Source organism: Giraffa tippelskirchi, chromosome 4 (assembly GCF_054371585.1).
Source record: "Giraffa tippelskirchi isolate mGirTip1 chromosome 4, T2T-mGirTip1v1.2.pri, whole genome shotgun sequence".
NCBI classification, from domain to species: Eukaryota; Metazoa; Chordata; class Mammalia; order Artiodactyla; family Giraffidae; genus Giraffa; species Giraffa tippelskirchi.
In genome coordinates this window covers 32,184,908-32,202,751 of record NC_137278.1, presented here as the reverse complement: position 1 = coordinate 32,202,751, position 17,844 = coordinate 32,184,908, and the positions used below count along the sequence as shown (strand labels likewise).

General features: G+C 48.6%; 1 protein-coding gene and 1 long non-coding RNA gene across 2 annotated transcripts in view; one reads left to right on the top strand and one right to left on the bottom strand.

Annotated features, from left to right (window-relative positions):
* Positions 1 to 17,844, top strand: part of ADGRF3 (adhesion G protein-coupled receptor F3) — a 29,139-nt gene extending 11,295 nt beyond the window's left edge. The window contains exons 2-15 of the mRNA XM_081592794.1: positions 5,255 to 5,404; positions 7,388 to 7,848; positions 9,442 to 9,502; positions 9,897 to 10,037; positions 10,476 to 10,649; positions 11,116 to 11,334; positions 11,875 to 12,084; positions 12,581 to 12,724; positions 12,901 to 13,097; positions 13,469 to 13,648; positions 14,511 to 15,893; positions 16,355 to 16,396; positions 16,470 to 16,532; positions 17,182 to 17,844. Of these exons, the coding sequence (XP_081448920.1) occupies positions 7,765 to 7,848; positions 9,442 to 9,502; positions 9,897 to 10,037; positions 10,476 to 10,649; positions 11,116 to 11,334; positions 11,875 to 12,084; positions 12,581 to 12,724; positions 12,901 to 13,097; positions 13,469 to 13,648; positions 14,511 to 15,893; positions 16,355 to 16,396; positions 16,470 to 16,532; positions 17,182 to 17,241 (2,958 nt within the window). The 5' untranslated portion in view covers positions 5,255 to 5,404; positions 7,388 to 7,764 and the 3' untranslated portion in view covers positions 17,242 to 17,844. The remainder of the gene's footprint in view (positions 1 to 5,254; positions 5,405 to 7,387; positions 7,849 to 9,441; positions 9,503 to 9,896; positions 10,038 to 10,475; positions 10,650 to 11,115; positions 11,335 to 11,874; positions 12,085 to 12,580; positions 12,725 to 12,900; positions 13,098 to 13,468; positions 13,649 to 14,510; positions 15,894 to 16,354; positions 16,397 to 16,469; positions 16,533 to 17,181) is intronic.
* LOC145546308 (uncharacterized) lies at positions 7,983 to 13,860 on the bottom strand. Its single transcript, XR_014082739.1, has 2 exons — positions 13,758 to 13,860; positions 7,983 to 9,826 (listed from the first exon to the last, which is right to left on the bottom strand). It is a non-coding gene; the product is annotated as an uncharacterized LOC145546308 (long non-coding RNA).

Below are 17,844 nucleotides of genomic sequence, written 5' to 3'. Positions count from 1 at the left end.
GTATTTTGCCATGTGTTTTTCAGAGCTTTTTTTCCCTTAATAATTTTATTTATTTATTTATTTATTTTGGCTGCATTGAGTCTTCGTTGCTTCATGCAGACTTTCTGTAGTTGTGGCGGGCTTCTCATTGTAGTGGCTTCTCTTGTTGTGGAGCACAGACTCTAGTCACCCAGGCCTCAGTAGTTGCTGCACAGGCTCAGTCACGGCTCATCGACCCTAGAGCATGGACTCAGGAGTTGTGGGGCACAGGGTTAGTTGCTCTGTGGCACGCGGAATCTTCCTGGACCCAGGGATAGAGCCCATGTCTCCTGCCTCAGCAGGTGGATTCTTTATCACTGCACCACCAGGGAAGTCTGAGTTGTTCTTTTTTTATGTTTCAGCTAAAGCTCCAGCTCTATACCATCTCTTTCCCACTTGTTCCCAGAATTAGCCACTATCTTGCAGCTGTTGTTTATTATTCCTATTCCTATTTTATACTTTTATTACATAAGCTTATGTCTAGATTCAGTACAGTACTATTTGGGGCTTGTGTATGTGTACTTAAATAGGATCCCACTTTTGGGGCTTCCCTGGTGGCTCAGACGGTAAAGAATCCACCTGCAATGCAGGAGACCTGGGTTTGATCCCTGGGTTGGGAAGATCCCCTGAAGGAGGGCATGGCAACCCACTTCAGTATTCTTGCCTGGAGAGTCCCCATGGACAGAGGAGCCTGGCGGATCGCAAAGAGTCAGACATGACTGAGAGACTCAGCACAGCACAGTACACAGTTCCTAATCTCTTACAATAGTTTTTACACTCAATATTGTTTTGAGGTTGATCTGTATCTATATATATAAGTCTAGTTCATTCATTTTAATTTCTGTGTGGTTTTAAAGTATGGAAGTAAAGCTGTCTGCAGTTTGTTTATCCATTCTACTGCTGATGGATGTTAGGTTGTTTTCACTTCTTGGACCACTCTTTAATAAACTTCCTGTCTAAAATTTCGTTTGAATTCACAGACTCTCAAGAAAAAAAATACAATCACATTCAAGTAAAAAACAACTTCTTTGCATATTTTTTCATGTATGTGTGTGAAAGAGAAATATGAAAAGTTGAGGTCTTTTCACTTAAAAAAATTACTGGAATTTTTTTTCCCAGTAAAACTAACACTTTTCCAGTAAACAACTCAAAAGCAAGATATATAGTGTGGTTTATTTTATGACCAGAAAGAGAGTCATAAGTACTTTCAGTTTCTAAATTACACATTTCTCAATTGTTTTAGGTTTTTTTCAACAAGCCAACATTGCTCTGATAATCCAAAGTCAAAAACCACTTTAATTTTCTTATGTTGTTCATTTGTTTACTTTCATATAATTACATATATATGTATACATACATCAAATCTGGGCCCACGGTAGTGAAAGTGCAGAGCCCTAACCATTCTACTGCCAGGGAATTCTCTAACTATCATATTTGTAATGTAGATATTGTGTTGTTCAAACACAGTAGGCTCTTAATTGAATACAATCTCCTATTTGGTAGGATTTATTCTTGAGCTCTGAGATAAAGGCCTAAACTAATTCTATCCAAGATATGAGGAGAGGGAGTTGTACCCAGCCTCACTTTTATTTGACTTGTGTATTGTGTGGTCATTTCCCTTCCCGTTGGCAATTGTGACCCATGAAACGGCCTCCACCTATCTCATTAAACCAATTAGACTTGAGGAAGCTGGATTTTATCCTGTAAACTTTATAATGTAAAGAATATTTTCTTAATAAAAGGGAATAACTTGAGTGTTCTAAGAAAACTTGAATGTTCTAAGAAGTTTTTCTTAGAACACTTGAATGTTTTAAAGAATACTTGAGAATATTCTTAAACTTTTCTGTAATGCACTTAAAGTGCTTTTTAAAAATAATAATAATGTTTATACGTGCTAAGCTCAGGCTATAAAGAGAACAGTGTTTTGAAGGAATGGATGAGGTTGCCATTCTCTAATTCATTTAAAGAAGTATTTAAAAACACATGTAATGATAAGGTAGATATAAGTGTGCTATGTTGATGCTACTTTGACAAGAGTATTATTTCAAGGGAACTGGAGTAACTTGAGAGAAAAGAAATTCAGGAAGATGACTCCTAGAGTTTTATGGAGTCCTGGGAGAAACTCAATATATGCAGTTGTACATGCATATACTTAACCCTAAAGAGCATACCACAGACTTTGAGAATTGGACTAAGACATAGACCTTCACCCAGGTCCCAGACTGGTCACTGGGTGGCACATACAATGCAGTAGATCTGAATAGTATCACAAAGACTTTGAAAAGAGAACCGATGTTGAAAATACAATTCACAGTAGATGGGTCAGAACTTGTGACCCGAACCAAACTAGGTCAGTTGCTTGCTAAAATAAAAATACCAGTATTTTCCATAGGATTTAAATAAGATCCAGAGTCTTATAATATTCAAATGTCGAGGATACAATCCAAACTTACATGGCATATGAAGAGTCAGGAAATCTCAATTCGCATGGGAAAAGGCAATCAATAGACATCAATGATGAAATGATACAGATGTTAGAATTATTATAAAAAAGCCACTATTATAAAAATGTCTTGAGGGGAACTTCCCTGGTAGTCCAGTGGTTAAGACTCCCACTTCCAATGCAGGTTGCAACCTCAGGCTCACCCTAAGGTCGCACATCCAGTTACACTGGAAGAGAGAAGTTGTTGGCGTTAGATGTGTAACAAGGACTCTACTGTTGGCAGGGGGCCAGCATGACCTTGTATAAAATGACCACTTCTGTAGCAAACCTGTGAATAAGGGTAGAGGACACTTTCTACAAACTGGCCCAGAAAATATGTAGAATAAAGCAGAAACAATAGGTTTTCACTCAAAGTACCTGCTAATTTTTGTTCTTGGCACACATTTCTCTAGGGCTTCTAACAAAATATTCAAAAATATTTTCTAGGTTTGTTGACTTAATAAAATCCTCTTATGTGTATATTGTGACATGAGTTAAATGAAGTTTTTCAGTTTTCTCTGACTAAAATATTGAAATCAATCTTGTTATAATCAGTACTGCATGGTAGTGGTTCCGAACGCTATTCCTTTCTTCTCCCATTTCCACAGAAGGGAGGGAACTTCCATTCCCCATAAGGATATAGTCTCTCTTTCCTCTCCCATTTCCCCAAGTGAACAGTGACCTATCTGATGGGTAAGATGTGGAGAATAAGCTCTGAAACCTCCCTTTTCTGAAGTGGCCAGTCCTCCAGACCCACTCTCAGCTGCCCCGTCTCCACAAGGGAGACCTGGAGATGCCTGGCTATGCCAGCGACTGGGTAAGTAGATTCGGTTGGAGGAGGGTGTCTGGAAAGTGCTTCTGGCTCACATCCAAACCACCATCTCCCTCTCATTCAGCTTTTCCAGTAATGAAGCTAATTTTGATCTCTGGCTCTCTGACTCCTATGTCTGCTTTTCCATTCGTTACCTCTTTGCAAACCTTAGCATATAGTTGTTCACTCAGAGAAAATTGTTCTTCTTTCATGGAGTAATGTTACCATCTTGTAGCCTTCTGTGATTTGTATAAACCATCTCATATTTTTCATATTCAAATTGGTCATCCTGTCCTATGTGGTTTTAGGATTTCATTTCATGCTTAGGAAGGTCATCTATATCTCCATGTTATAAAATGATTTTCATAGATGAATCTAAATAGATAGGGTGTGTGCTTAATACTTTAAACTTATTAACATTTCGATAGCCTGAATTGTACATTAAAATCAACAGGCTCCAGGACTTCCTTGGTGGTCCAGTGGTGAAGAATCTGCCTGCCAAAGCAGGGGCAGGTTCGACCCCTGGTCTGGGAACAAAGATCCCACATGTTGCCAAGCAACTAAGCCTGTGAGCCACAACTACTGAGTCCACATGCTCTAGAGAGAGCCCGTGCTCTGCAACAAGAGAAGCCACCTCAATAAGAAGTCTGCTCACTGCAGCTAGAGAAAGCCCACATGCGGTGACAAGAGCCCATGCACCACAGCAAAGACCCAGAGAAGCCAAAAATAATAAATAAATAACATGATTTTTTTTTTAAAATCCATAGGCTCCTGCCTTAGAGGATTTGAAATTTTTTTGCCTTTAAAAGAAAAAATTCTGTTTCATTCCAGTGTTCTAGTCCTCCCCATATGTTTATTCACACACACACACACACACCTTAAATTTTTTTGATGTAGGAAATATCCTTAGTTTTTATGAAGACATATACAGCACCTGCCTTTTTGTTAAAATACTTTTTATTGTCATATATTTCATAGATCATACATTATATGGCGTCAAGCAATTTTAAACATGTTCTTTCTGTATTGGACCTTTCTGTCTCAGTCAAGAATTAGCTAATTAGCTATTAGTGAAACTGTACTGCATCAAGGTTTCCAACTGGGTAAACGGCTGTGCATTTTCCCCTCCTCTCTGCACACTGTCCTCTGACATGCCCTGATACTGGCCAAGCCTTGGTAGCACCCCCTCAAAAAAAAATACTATATTCCATAATAACTGTCACAGTCTTTGTGCCCAACCCTTATTTTGGTAAATGCACCAAGACACATTTAGTTCACAATACCACCAAATGTCTAGGACCTAGCATAGCATCGGACACCAGTGCTTAATAAATATTCGTTTGATGGATATATGAATGAATGGATTCACAACAGAGTTCTTTTAAATTTTATGTACTCCTATGACATTGAAAATATAGCTTGTTTCATTAAATGGGAGTTATACCATTTGTACGGAACACATTCATAGACCCATAATTATGGCAATAATCTCACTTCCTTAGTTCTATTCATAGTTTTATAGACTTTGGACTCCTCAGCTTTCATGGACCCAGGAATACGTTATTCCCCTTGTTATACTCACTTCTTGTCATGAACTCAAAGGGATTAAGATGAATTGAGTACCAATTAGGGAAAATTCTGTTTTGGAGGTTGAATCCTTAGAGGTCTCTCCAGCTTCACCTCTATTTTAAAAAAAATTATTACTAACTGTTATTATTTGTTTTGGCAAGTGCTGGGTCTTTTTGCGGCACACAGGCTTCTTTAGTTACAGGGCTCAGGCTTAGTTGTAGCTTGTGGGATCTTAATTCCCTGACCAGCGATGGAACCCGGGCCCCCTGCATTGGGTGCCTGGAGGCTTAGCCACTAGACCACCAGGAAAGTCCCCTCCATTGACTGCGTAACGTTCTCTGAGTCACTTGTTCCTTTGGTGTTTCTGCTTCTAGATAGAGCGTCTTCTCTCCAAGTGGTCTGTCCTTGCCTCTCCTAACTGGAAACTTCCGCTGCTCAGTGTCCACACAGCATGGAAGCAGCTCACCTCCACGTGTCTCAATTCCACCTCTCTCTTCTGTCATTCCTGTCCTCGAGAGCCCCTGGTGAGTACTGTCCAGGTCCTCTTAGTTCTCTACTGACCCCCTTTGGCAGCAATAGTCGATGCTGTTGGTGTCCATCTGAGACCACCTGCAGCTGCAGTAGACACTTGCCAACATGCTAACAGTGTCCCACCCCACGTACCTGTGTCTTGTCTCTCTGGTTCTCAAATCTGATTCTTCTTCATTTTCATGTTTTTGGAAATCAACTATTTACAAAGTCTTTGCTCCCATGAATGTATTTTGCTCTCTGTGTTTGCTGTTTTTTCAGCAATGATTCTAACATGGAGTGGTGGAGAAAGCAGAAATGTATTGAGGCTAGATTTCCACCCTAGGTGCTCTGTGTGTGTGTGTGTGTGTGTGTGTGTGTGTGTGTGTAAATCAGTTCTTTCTTTTCTTTTTTTGACCACACTGCACAGCCTTTGAGATCTTAGTTCCCCAACCAAGTATCAAACCTGCACCCCCAGCATCGGAAGCACAGAGTCTTAACCACTGGGAAATCTCAGCTCTTTCTTTTTCTATAATTAAAAAAGAACATGCCTAAAGTTAGAAAATATGTATATCAAACAGCACAGAGAACAATTCAGACTCCTAATCTCATTTTCAAGAGGCAACAATTATTGCTAACTTTCTAATGTATTCTTCCAGAAATATTCCAAGTATAAAATGCACAAATGTCTAATATGGGTTCCTTTTTTTACCTAAAGGAGAGCATAATATACAGTTTAAATTTCACCATATAGATCATGGTTCACTCCAAATAGAGCTACTTTACTTTTTCCCCATAACAATGTTCTATTTGGAAATGCCATAACTTACCTAACCTATCCTTTTTGGGCATTTGGGTTGTTTAACTCATTTGCTATCACAAACAGCTTCTGCCTTGAACATCCTTGTTGTTGTTGAGTTGCTAAGTCATGTCCGATTCGTTGCGACCCCATGGACTGCAGCATGCCAGGCCTCCCTGTCCTTCACCATCTCCTAGTTTCCTCAAACTCATGTCCAATGAGTCAATGATGCCATTTAACCATCTCATCCTGTCATCCCCTTTTCCTCCTGCCCTCAATCTTTCCCAGCATCAGGGTCTTTTCTAATGAGTCAGCTCTTTGTATCAGGTGTCCAAAGTATTGGAGCTTCAGCTTCAGCATCAATCCTTCCAATGAATATTCAGGAGTGATTTCCTTTAGGATTGACTGGTTTGATCTCCATCCTTATACACATATTTTTGTACAAGTACACTTTTGTTAACACTTAAGATAACCAATATCTCACCTTTTGATAATTAGTGGGTGAAAAAGAAAATTCTATTTCAATTTGCATGTCTTATATTCTTAAGTTGAGTGTTTTTATATGTTTATCAAACTATTGATATTTCTTTGATTTTTTTCCCTATTTTCTTACTGATGTGTAAGATAAAAAATTTTTATGTTAAGATTAGCTCTTGATCTTCCCTAGTGGTCCAGTGGTTAAGAATCCTCCTGCCAACACAGGGGACATGGGTTCGATCCCTGGTCTGAAAAGATTCCACATGTTGTGGGGGAGGGGGCAACTAAGCCAGTGCACCACAATGAAGAGTAGTCCCTACTTGCTGCACCTTCTAGAAAGCCTGCTCGCAACAGTGAAGACCTAGTGCAGCCAAAAGTAAATAAGTGAATAGATAACATTTTTAAAAGATTAGCCTTACAATCATAGTCTTACGAATATGTTGTCTTTTGCCTTTTTATCCCAATAGTCTTTTCATCCCAAATTTAAAACTTTGTATACTTTGTAATTTATTATCTCCTCTCTGGCTTCTGGGTTTTGTGTCATACTTAGAAAAGCCTTCCTCACTAGGAAATTATTTTATGAAACTCCTTGATAATTTCTCCAGGTATTTTCTCAGATTCTTTGTTACATTTAAGAGTCTAGTCTATCTAGAAATCATTTCAGCATAGCCATCAGCTCTGATGTTTGTCTTTTCTAATCTTGCCTTTTTGATCCATGACCCAGCTTCCTGGGAGCTGCAGAAAAATCCAGATTTTCCAGACCCTTGGAGATGTGACGGAACCTGGCTGATGGACACACGGCTGGTGTTGTGACCTAGAGCCCCCAGCTCCTCTCCTGCTCACTGAGTCCTGGGCCCAGACTCCAGCAGGGAACCTGGGCAGACCACTCTCACTGGAGCCTGTGAGCTCCAGGGAGCCCCACATTGACCTGGCTGCCCATTTGACTGTAGCATGAGCTGTAACACTTCCTCTGTAAACTCAGCCTGGCTCCCTTCCTCTCTTCCCTCCCATTCCATCTGTGCACAGCCCTGCCAGCTCTCCTCTGAGGACATTTGCATCATGCGGCAGCAGGTGGGCTCTTGAGGACGGCTTCACTGAGCCATGGTCTGCTCGGCTGCCCCTGTGCTACTCCTGGCCATGACTCTCCCTCTGGTGGAGCCACCAGCTGCCCGAGCATCCCAGCCTGTGAGTAAGCCTGGGTGAGGACCATGAGAAGCTCTGTAGAGATGACAGTAGGGGCCTCTGGGTGTGAGAGGCAGCATGGTGTAGGATGAATGGATGGGTGGATGGGAGAGGGCTGGAGGGAGAGCAACTCATGCTTTTTTTTTTTTTTTTTAATATTTATTTATTTGCCTGAGCCGGGTCTTAGTTGGGGCATGTGGGGTCCAGTTCCCTGACCAGGGATCGAACCCAAGTTCCCAGAACTGGGAGCACAGAATCTTAACTACTGGACCACCAGGGAAGCCCCTGTAACATATTTTTTTTTAAGAGGATGGTTTTTTACGAGAGAGTTCGGCCTGATTTTTCAGAGTGTGAGGATAGCTTTTGTTTCTTTATTTGAGTTCCTGTGAACACCAGTGATGCCTGCTGCACTTTGGGTAAAGGCTCTTTCAGTCAAGCTTGCCACTTAAAAATGAAAATAAAAACTTACCAAATTTGGGAACCATCGGCATAGAGGAGGAGAGAATCTGAGGAAAGTCAGCAGTGTCTAGTCTGGCACTTTATGATTTGTGTGTTCTCCCAGGTGGATATTTATCTATCTCTAGCCACATACTCATCTAGAGCATATCTGTTTTTAGACTGACCTCCTCACACACATGCAATTTTGAGAGAGGGAGGTGTGAGTGAGGAAATATTTACACACACCAGAGACCTAGGTATTGCTTCTGCTCACCCTCATGGCAATTGTTATGGAGGGAATAATCCCCAAGCTTCCCTGATAGCTCAGTTGGTGAAGAATCCGCCTGCAATGAGGGAGACCTGGGTTCAATCCCTGGGTTGGGAAGATCCCCTGGAGAAGGGAAAGGCTGCCCACTCCAGTATTCTGGCCTGAAGAATTCCATGGAATGTATAGTCCTTGGGGCCGCAAAGTCGGACACGACTGAGTGACTTTCACTTTCTTTCTGGGTGCCAGGCAGCTCCACCCAGCCCTCCCTACTTGAGCTCCAGACCCAGTCATTTCAATCAGCATAGAGGCCCAGGGATGGGCTTCCCAGGTGGCACTAGTGGTAAAGAACCCTCTTGCCAAAGCAGGAGACATAAGAGACATGGGTTTGATCCCTGGGATGGGAAGATCCTCTGGAGGAGGGCACAGCAACCCACTCCAGTATTCTTGCCTGAAGAATCGCCACAGGCAGAGGAGCCTGGAAGGCTGCAGTCCATGGGGTCACAAAAAGTCGTGGAGGGACTTAGCGCGCGCACACACACACACACACACACACACACACACACACACACTCACATAGACCCAGGGGTGGGTGCATTCAGGAAGGAATTAAGCAAAGCTTGTTGACTCTCCAGGCTGTGCCTGGTTCCTGGGTTCAGGTGGGCCTTGCCGGCCTGGGAGGGATCCCTGGGGCTGCAGTCAGGCACCTCCTACCAGAAGCTGGCTCTCCCCTCCTGCTCTGCCTGCTTGATTCCAGTCAACAAGAAGAGCTTCCGAGAGACCATGTCACAGCAGATTAACCAGGCTGCCCCCCCAGTGGCTTAGAGAAGAAGGTGTCCCCGGAGAAAGGCAGGGTTCAGCTTTCCTCAGAGTCTCCCTGTGCTCTGTTCCAGGGACAGAGTCAGGCTCGAGGGGGATCAGGGCCACAGCTGGACCTCGAAAGTGGAGCAGGTGGTGAGTGGATGAATGGGAGGGTGGGGAGCAGGGGACGAGGCAGAAAGAAAGGTCTGGGAGAGGCACCCCTGAGCGGGAGGGCAGTGCGGGTAAGACAGAGACCGGGTCTGGCGCTGGTCACAGGTGTGAAGGCAGCTCTCTAGCTCTGAGGTCTTGACAAAACCTTTTTCCTCCTGGAGAGTCACTTGTGTAAGGGGGGTTGTTGGGAGGGCGACATGAAGCGACGTGTGTGATGGGTGAGCAGAGACCACCTTCCTGGGTCCTGTCTGCGTGGACCTGTCTGCGTGGGCTGTGGGAGGAGGAAGGTGGGACGTCTTCGGGTTCCTGGAGGGGACAGCTAGCGTCAGGCCCACAGCAGCCGCTCCTTTCCCTCCAGCTCTCCCCTCTCCTGCAGAACTGGTCCTGGTCTCCGTCTACGTACAGCTGGACTTCTCTGATGAGCCCTGGCCGGCGGCACTCTCCCAGCCCCTGACTGTCCCAGCTGCTTTGGCTTCCTTGGCCCCAGTGACTCTCACTGGCCTCAACCTCACAACAGGTGGGGAAGAACCTCTCCTGACCCCCGGCCTTTCAATGGCTCTTAGCTGCTCAGGTGGGAGCCGGGGCCCAGGAGGAGCCCAGCTCTCCCACAGCACCCTGGTCTGAGATACTGTGGGGAGCCCCTCCCTATTTCTTGGAGGGTCTGCATGACCAGCTTCTTCCCCACCTCCCATCAGACAGACCTTTCCTTCCTGCTCCATGTCCCCATCTTTTAAACTTTTGCACAGGTCCAAGGGGCAGATGATGCTGAGCCAGGGCTTCTCCACTCCCACCTTGGATGCCTTTGCCCACCACGCTCTGCTGCTTTAAACCCTGGCTGGGAAGGGAGTGGCTTTGGGATTGTTCCAGATACCCAGCCCTAGGGCCTTGCAGACAGCAGGCACCGGGCTTTCCTGGACACCCCGCTCACTTCTCATTTCCCTTCCTTCTGTCACAGAGTGCAATGTCACCCACGATGGGTGCAGCTACTGTGCTTGCCTCTCTGGGTACCAGTGGAACGCCAGCGTCTGCAACCATCACCAGTCCTGTCAAACCCTCATCAAGCACCGGCCATGTGGCTGTCTTGTCCTGAGCCCTACTGAAGCTGGGTACTGCCAGCTGCTGCCACCTGGTGAGGAGGGCTGGGAACTTGGAAACCAATGGCCCCAAGTGAACAAAACCCTCTCTGTGTTTTTTCCTCTCTGATGGCTGTATCTCTGCCAGCTGGTCCAAGCCCAGCGGCTCCTCTGGGTTAGAGAAAACGCCAGGTATCACAGCAGATCACAGGCCCCGTGCTTGGGACAGGAATAGTGAGACTAACCAACAACAGGGCTCTGGAGACAGGTGGACAAGGAAAGTTTCCTTCCTGGTGGAGGGGGAAGTCCTAGGTCAAAAAGCTTCCCTGTGCGGTTCCTACTGACAGATAGGGTCTTCCAGGCTGGACTACAGCAGCCACACTCCTCCAGGGACAAAACAGGACAATTAGTGTCGGGTGGGGAAGGAGTGAGGAGAGATGGGCTTCGGAAAATGGGGGAGGAGGGCGAGGCTCCAAGGCCACAAGTTCCTGCTCCAGGGGTCCTGTCTCCTGCCTCCTGCAGTCCCCGCGACCCTGAGCGTTGACTCCTGGCTACAGATGCCTGGTGACACCCTGAATCTGACCCTCCTCACTAGCCTGGAGACCACCAACCTGAACTGGTTCCTGTGGCCCACAGGAAGCCCCAGCCCCATCCTCCTGCAGGCAGGGACCTGTGTGTCCTTGACCTCCAGCCGGGGCCGGACTGTCCTCAGCATCATCAACATCTCCCATAAATGGGCAGGTAGCCCGCCTGTCGCTCCCTCCTCCTCTCCCACCTTCTCACTCCTCCCCTTCTTTCTTCCTACCTCTTCCTCTGCTCCCCTCTGTCTCCTCCTCCTCCTCCCTCTCTTCTTCCTTCTTGTCTTTCCTCCTCTTCATTTTCATTCTGTCCATTTATTCATTCTGGGGAAACAAAGGTTAAGAGGCCCATGGATGTGAAGTATTTTGATGAGAAAAAGCTGAAAGTGTGGTCTCAATTTCCACTGAGGACAGATGCAGGCTTTTCTTTATGATGCCGAGATGGCAGTGGGTGGTGCAGGAGGAGCATCTCCTGGAGACAGGGAGGTTCATCTTAGGATACATGGCGACAGGCTCGTGACAAAGCATCAGGATCTCCTCTTCCTCCTCGCAGTCCTTGAGGGCATGGGGATCTTTCCTGCTGGGGTTTAGCTCAGGCTGGATGGAGAGGGCAGACCTAGGGTGTGGCTGGGGAGGCAGGAGGGGCCCTGCAGTACAGGTTGGGGCTGAGGAGCTGGGAGGTACAGCAGGTGTGTGTCTGCAGGTGAGTACACATGCCACTTTGAGGCCCAGGGATTCAGGTGGGAGCTGCAGCAGGTGGTGAGGGTGCCCCTGCAGGTGGCGGATGTGACTGGGCTCCCAGACGAGCTCTCCGTCTCCTGTGCCACCTCCCCCGGCTTCCAACTGAGCTGCTGCATCCCCAGCGCACATCTGGGCTACACGGCTTCCTGGAGCCCCAGAGAGGGCGGCCAAGGTATGCAAAGGGGCCGACTGTCTCAGGGGTCCAGGGAGAAGGGGCAGCTAGTCGCCTCCAGGCAGCTGGGGCTCCAGCTCCCAGGAAACAGGCTGCAGTTCAACCTGCGAGTTCCGGGTCCAAGTCCAATACTGTTTTGACCCCAGTTCTATTCAACAATAACCACGTGTGTGTAGACAACTTTCACATCATGCTTTCATCCACATGATCTCCTGGAACCCACCCAATGCTACTGTGCAAGCTTCCTCTGATGATGGTCCCATTTTACAAATGAGTCCACTGTGGCTTCAGGGCCTGGAGCTTGTAAGACACCCCCCGACACACACACCAGGGTCTCCTGGCCCCAAATCTCAGCTCAGCCTGCAGTATTCTGCTGCCCACATACCACTCAGCTTTTCTCCACTGTTTCATCTGCTTCGGAAATTGCTAGAAAGACCCTGAGGGGTCTAGGTGTGTCCCTGGCCCGGAGACCATTCCCTTCTCATGTCCCCCTCAGCCTCTGTATTCAACACATCAGACTCCCAGTGCTTCATGTTGGCTGTTCAGCACTGCCCTGCAGCCAACACCACATACACTTGTGAGCTGCAGAGCCCGGGTCTGAGCCCTCTCAGGGTCGCCGTCTCTGTCACCATCATCCAGGGTACGTGGGGCCTGGGATCCGGCTGGCCATCCTCTCACTGCCCACCCTGGGAGCTCCCCCTGGGTGTCTCCCTGAGCTGGGCAACACAACCAGACTCCACAGCCTGCAGGGGTTTCTGCTCAAGGAAAGGCTCGGGCTTGAATGCGCTGCTAAGCCCTCCCTAATGTCATTTTCAGATGGAGACACCACCTGCCCTGAGGACTCTTCAACTGTTGCCTGGAACATCACCAAGGCTGGCCAGGTGGCACAGGCCCCGTGCCCCGGGGACAGGACGGGCACGGTGAAGAGGCCCCGTGGGCCTGATGGGGTCTGGGGACCCATCCACAGCAGCTGTACAGACACAGGGCTCCTGGCTCTGCTCCTCAGAGCCCAGGTAAAGCTTCTGACCGTGCTGCCCAGGTGCCCCATCCTCCATGATCTATCTGTTCCTCACTCAGGACCCAGCTTTAGAGTACTTTCCCCCCGAGGCCCAGCAGGAAGGTTATTCAGCTTCTCTGAACTGGAGCCCTAGCAGAGCCAGGAAGTAGGTGTTGAGACCCTACTAGCCAGTGTTGGTATAGTCCCAAACCTTCATGCCCTCAGGTATCTGCTCCACAAACCTTGGTGTGAATTCCTCCTCTCTGCTTCCTGCTCCCCTGGGATGGGGCGTGGGGAGAAAGAAAGGAGGTGCTGGGCCAGGAAGGAGGTGGCCCCTCCTTTTTGAGGGCTCACCCACCCCCCTCCTGCTGTCTTATCTGTCTCAAGCTGCTACAGGCAGGCCAGGGCTGGCCTGAGGAAGAGGTGTCACAGATCCTGGCTCAGCTGCAGGAGCAGGTAGTGGCAGTGACCTCCCCCTCCGACTTACTGGCCCTGGTGGGCACCATGACAGTCCTGGCCAAGGTGGTGGCAGACACCGGAACACAACTCAACTGCAGCGCCCTGGAGGTGAGATGTCTGAATCACAGCAGGGGCCAGCTGGGTAGTGTGGGCAGGAAGCTCTTCCCCCAGGCATTTCTGTCCCTCTGACATTGCCACGGGCTGTCAGATGGCTGACCTTTCTAGAGTCCAAGTGTCTGCTCTCCTGGTCCCTTTCTCCTCCTGCATACACCGAGGCCATGGAGTGTGGAGAAGGCCTGATGCTGGGAACACACGGGAGGCTGGGGAAAACAGGAAGGGGAGTGGAAACAGGAGTTCAGAGGTGTTCATGTGCGTGCAGACATGTGGACTTGATCTGAATCCCCCCAGGCCCACACACAAGTTCCCTGCATGAAGATACTCAAATGCACTTGGCTTTGTGGGACCCACCTAAACCACCTCTCAGTATAGGTACCAGGTGGTGACCCCTAAGCTGCAGCCAAAGGAATAATCAGGGACAACAACCCTGCACACCCTTCATGTCTGGAATGTGCATCACTTGTGGCTACAGACATGCAGGTGGTCCTCTACTTCAGAGTGTGTGCCCTCTACCACTGGGCACCATTCCTAGCTTTACAGACCTGGAGGGGCCCCCTTAGGATATTAGAGGCCCCAAGGGACAGAAAGGGGAGGAGGGTTTTCATACAGAGGGGTGGAGTGTGCCTCAGGAGCCACATATAGAAGGCACCCCAGCAGTTGGCTGAACAGCCCCCTACCCTTCCCGTCTAGAAAGTCTCTCTTCACAGGCCTGTATTCCTCTACCTCTTTCTCCCCATCCTTGGGTCCTGAGCTGGACTTGGAAGGATGGGTTTGGGGTCTGTGGTTCCCAGCGCCCCAGCTCAATGCTGTGGGCTCTGGCAGCCAGGCCTTGTTTCTCTATTGGGTGCTGCAGGCTGTCCTGAAAATCACAGACAAGGTCCTTGGCATGAACTCCAGCTCTCTGTGGACCCCAGCCCAGAGGCAGATGCCCTCGGTGGGCTCCAGTCTTCTGCTGGCAGTGGAGACCCTGGCACGCAGCCTGTGCCCACAGGACCAGCCCTTCTCCTTCATCTTGTCCAACGTGCAGCTGCAGAGCCAGCTCCTCGAGCCCACATTACCAGCTAACTACAGAGTCTCCTTCCCTACTCAGCCCCCGCTGCAGGCACGGATTCCCAGGCACTCACTGGCGCCCCTGCGCCATAACAGAACCAACGTCAGTATTACTAGTCTGGTGCTGCAGAAACTGGACCACCTTCTGCCCGCAAACTATGGGCAAGGGCTGAGGGACTCCCTCTATGCCACTCCTGGTCTGGTCCTCGCCATCTCCATCATGGCAGGTGGCCAGGTCTTCAAGCAGGGAGAGGTCATCATGGACTTTGGGGACACAGATGGCAGTCCCCACTGTGTCTTCTGGGACCACGATCTCTTCCAGGGCAAGGGAGGCTGGTCTGATGCAGGGTGCCAGGTGCAGGCAGCCAGTGCCAGCCCCACCACTCAATGTATCTGCCGGCACCTCACTGCCTTCTCCATCCTCATGTCAGGACATACGCTTCCAAACAACCCCACCCTGGAGCTGCTGAGTCAGGTGGGGTTGGGAGCCTCCATTCTAGCACTGCTCATGTGCCTGGGTGTGTACAGGCTGGTGTGGAGGTTTGTGGTGCGAAACAAGGTCGCCTACTTACGCCACTCGGCCCTGCTTAACATGGTCCTCTGCCTGCTGGCTGCAAACACCTGCTTCCTAGGAGCTCCACTCCTCCCTCCGGGGCCCCGCAGCCCGCTCTGCCTGGCTGCTGCCTTCCTCTGTCACTTCCTCTACCTGGCCACCTTCTTCTGGATGCTGGCTCAGGCCCTGATGTTAGCCCACCAGCTTCTCTTTGTCTTCCATCAGCTGTCCAAGCTCCGAGTACTCTCCCTGATGGTGCTCCTTGGCTACCTGTGCCCAATGGGTTTAGCAGGTATCGCCCTAGGCCTCTACTTACCCCGAGGACAATACCTGATGGAGGGGGCATGCTGGCTGGACAAGAAGGGAGGAGCACTCTACACCTTCGTGGGTCCAGTGCTGGCCATTGTGGGCGTGAATGGGCTGGTACTCACTATGGCTGTGCTGAAGCTGCTGAGACCCTCGCTGTCAGAGGGACCCCAGGTGGAGAAGCGCCAAGCCCTCCTGGGGGTGATCAAAGCTCTGCTTGTTCTTACACCTATCTTCGGCCTCACCTGGGGGCTGGGTCTGGCCACTCTGCTAGAGGAAGTCTCCATAGTCCCTCACTACCTCTTCACAGTTCTCAATACCTCCCAGGTGGGTGACATGGTGGCAGCCATGCTCTCTGCCCTGTTAGACAGCCTAGGTCACTGCCAGTCCCTTCTCAAGGAGGTATCACACTGGAGCAGAAAAACACAGGCTCAGGAATTTTAAAAGGCTTAAGTTTGTATCCCAGTTCCTCCACGGACTGCTAGGTAACCTTGGACAGAATTCTTTTGAGCTTTGGTTCTCTTATCTGTAAAATATCTGGAATTGCTATTGAAATCAGGGAATTGCCAGTACCCTATCTTTTGATAGTCCTCTTCCTCGTAATAGTAAGAAAAACATCTGAAATGGATCCTATGCATCAAGTGGTGTTAATGCTCAAGAGAACTGAGATGGGAAGCCTCAGGATGGGAATTAGGCAAGAGGACAGAGGTTGAAGAGGAAAGGCAATGAGTTGATTTCAGTTGATTCCTTCCTCCTTGACTAATGGATCTTCATATCCCTCTTTTCAGGGTGTCTTCATCTTACTGTTTGGTTGTCTCATGGACAAGAAGGTGAGTCTGCTCATCTCCCCATGCCTGACTTGCACTGGAAGGCCATGCATAACAGCATTCACCTCTCCTGCAGGTCCAAGAGGCTTTACGCAAACGCTTCCGCCGCAGCCAACCCCTCAGATCCACCATCTCCTCAGTGAGTTGCTGGCTTCAAGTTTCACTTTGACCCCTGAGAGCAGATCAGAGTAGATGTTCCACAGCCTTTGGAGGAGACAGGCACAGCTAGACTCCAAGAGAAGACTGGGGATTTAGGGCCAGCTCTCCAACAGCAGAGAAAGCAGCCCAGGCAGAGGACAGATTCAGGTTCCCGGGCTCCTGATTGTATCCTGGATTCCTGGTAACTCTGGACTGTCCTTTGTTCCTCCCTCTGAAAATCTGCCTCCAGCTGGGATTTGAAAGGTAGGATAGATACGCATGGGAGTCACTGCAGCTGGGAGCACAGTTCCTAGGATTTCTGCTGCCCAGGCAGGAAGGCAAGTGAAAATGTAGAAATGGATACAATCTGTCAAAGGAGAGATGGCAATAATAATAATGATTGCTCTGCAATTGGGCCTTTCCACCCTTTCAGGCTTTCCTGGTGGCTCAGATGGTAAAGCATCTGCCTGCAATGTGGGAGACCTGGGTTTGATCCCTGGGTTGGGAAGATCCCCTGGAGAAGGAAATCGCAACCCACTCCAGTACCTTTGCCTGGAAAATCCCACGGACAGAGGAGGCTAGTAGGCTACAGTCCATGGGGCTGCAAAGAGTTGGACATGACTGAGTGACTTCACTTCACCCCTTCCTAGGCCACAAATGAAACCTACATCTCAGAACACAGCAAAGGAAGAAGTAAAGATGCCAGGTGAAAATGAAGCATTCTTAGGGGCAGCGTGCATACAATGTTGTGAGGCTGAGTGCATAAAGGGCTTTCCAGCAAAGCTGTAAAAGGAAAACTCCTCTTTGTATACCTGTCCCAACCCAACGGTGGAAAACAGACTTCTTCAAGTGGACGTTTCTAGATGGGCTGAAGAAGGTGGAGGCCTCAGATGTGGATAGCATCTCCTACTGCTTTCCCAGAAAGGTGGAGGTGTCACCACCGCCAACCTTTGACTCAATTCACTCTGAAAATTCCTTTTTACACTATCAAAATTTTAATCATCCTGAAAAACTATTGTTTTGAAGGAACTGCTGTTGGTGGGCCTGGAGTGCAGAGGGGAGGGGGGCCTGCAGAGGCTTCAGGGAGAGCTCCTTTGTGGGGAAGACAGAAACTCTTGAGTGACCCACAGACAGAGCTGGTGTTCCTTCAAGGAGGCCAAGGGTGTGTCCTTGAATCCAGGGATGGGTCCTGGCCAATGACCTGAACCGTTTCCTCTCCCAGAGCTCAGCCCGTAGGAAAGGTAGTCCTCTGTTTCCCATTAGTCACATTCACTTCTCTCGTAGTCATCTGTCCCCACCCCTAAACTATCCAA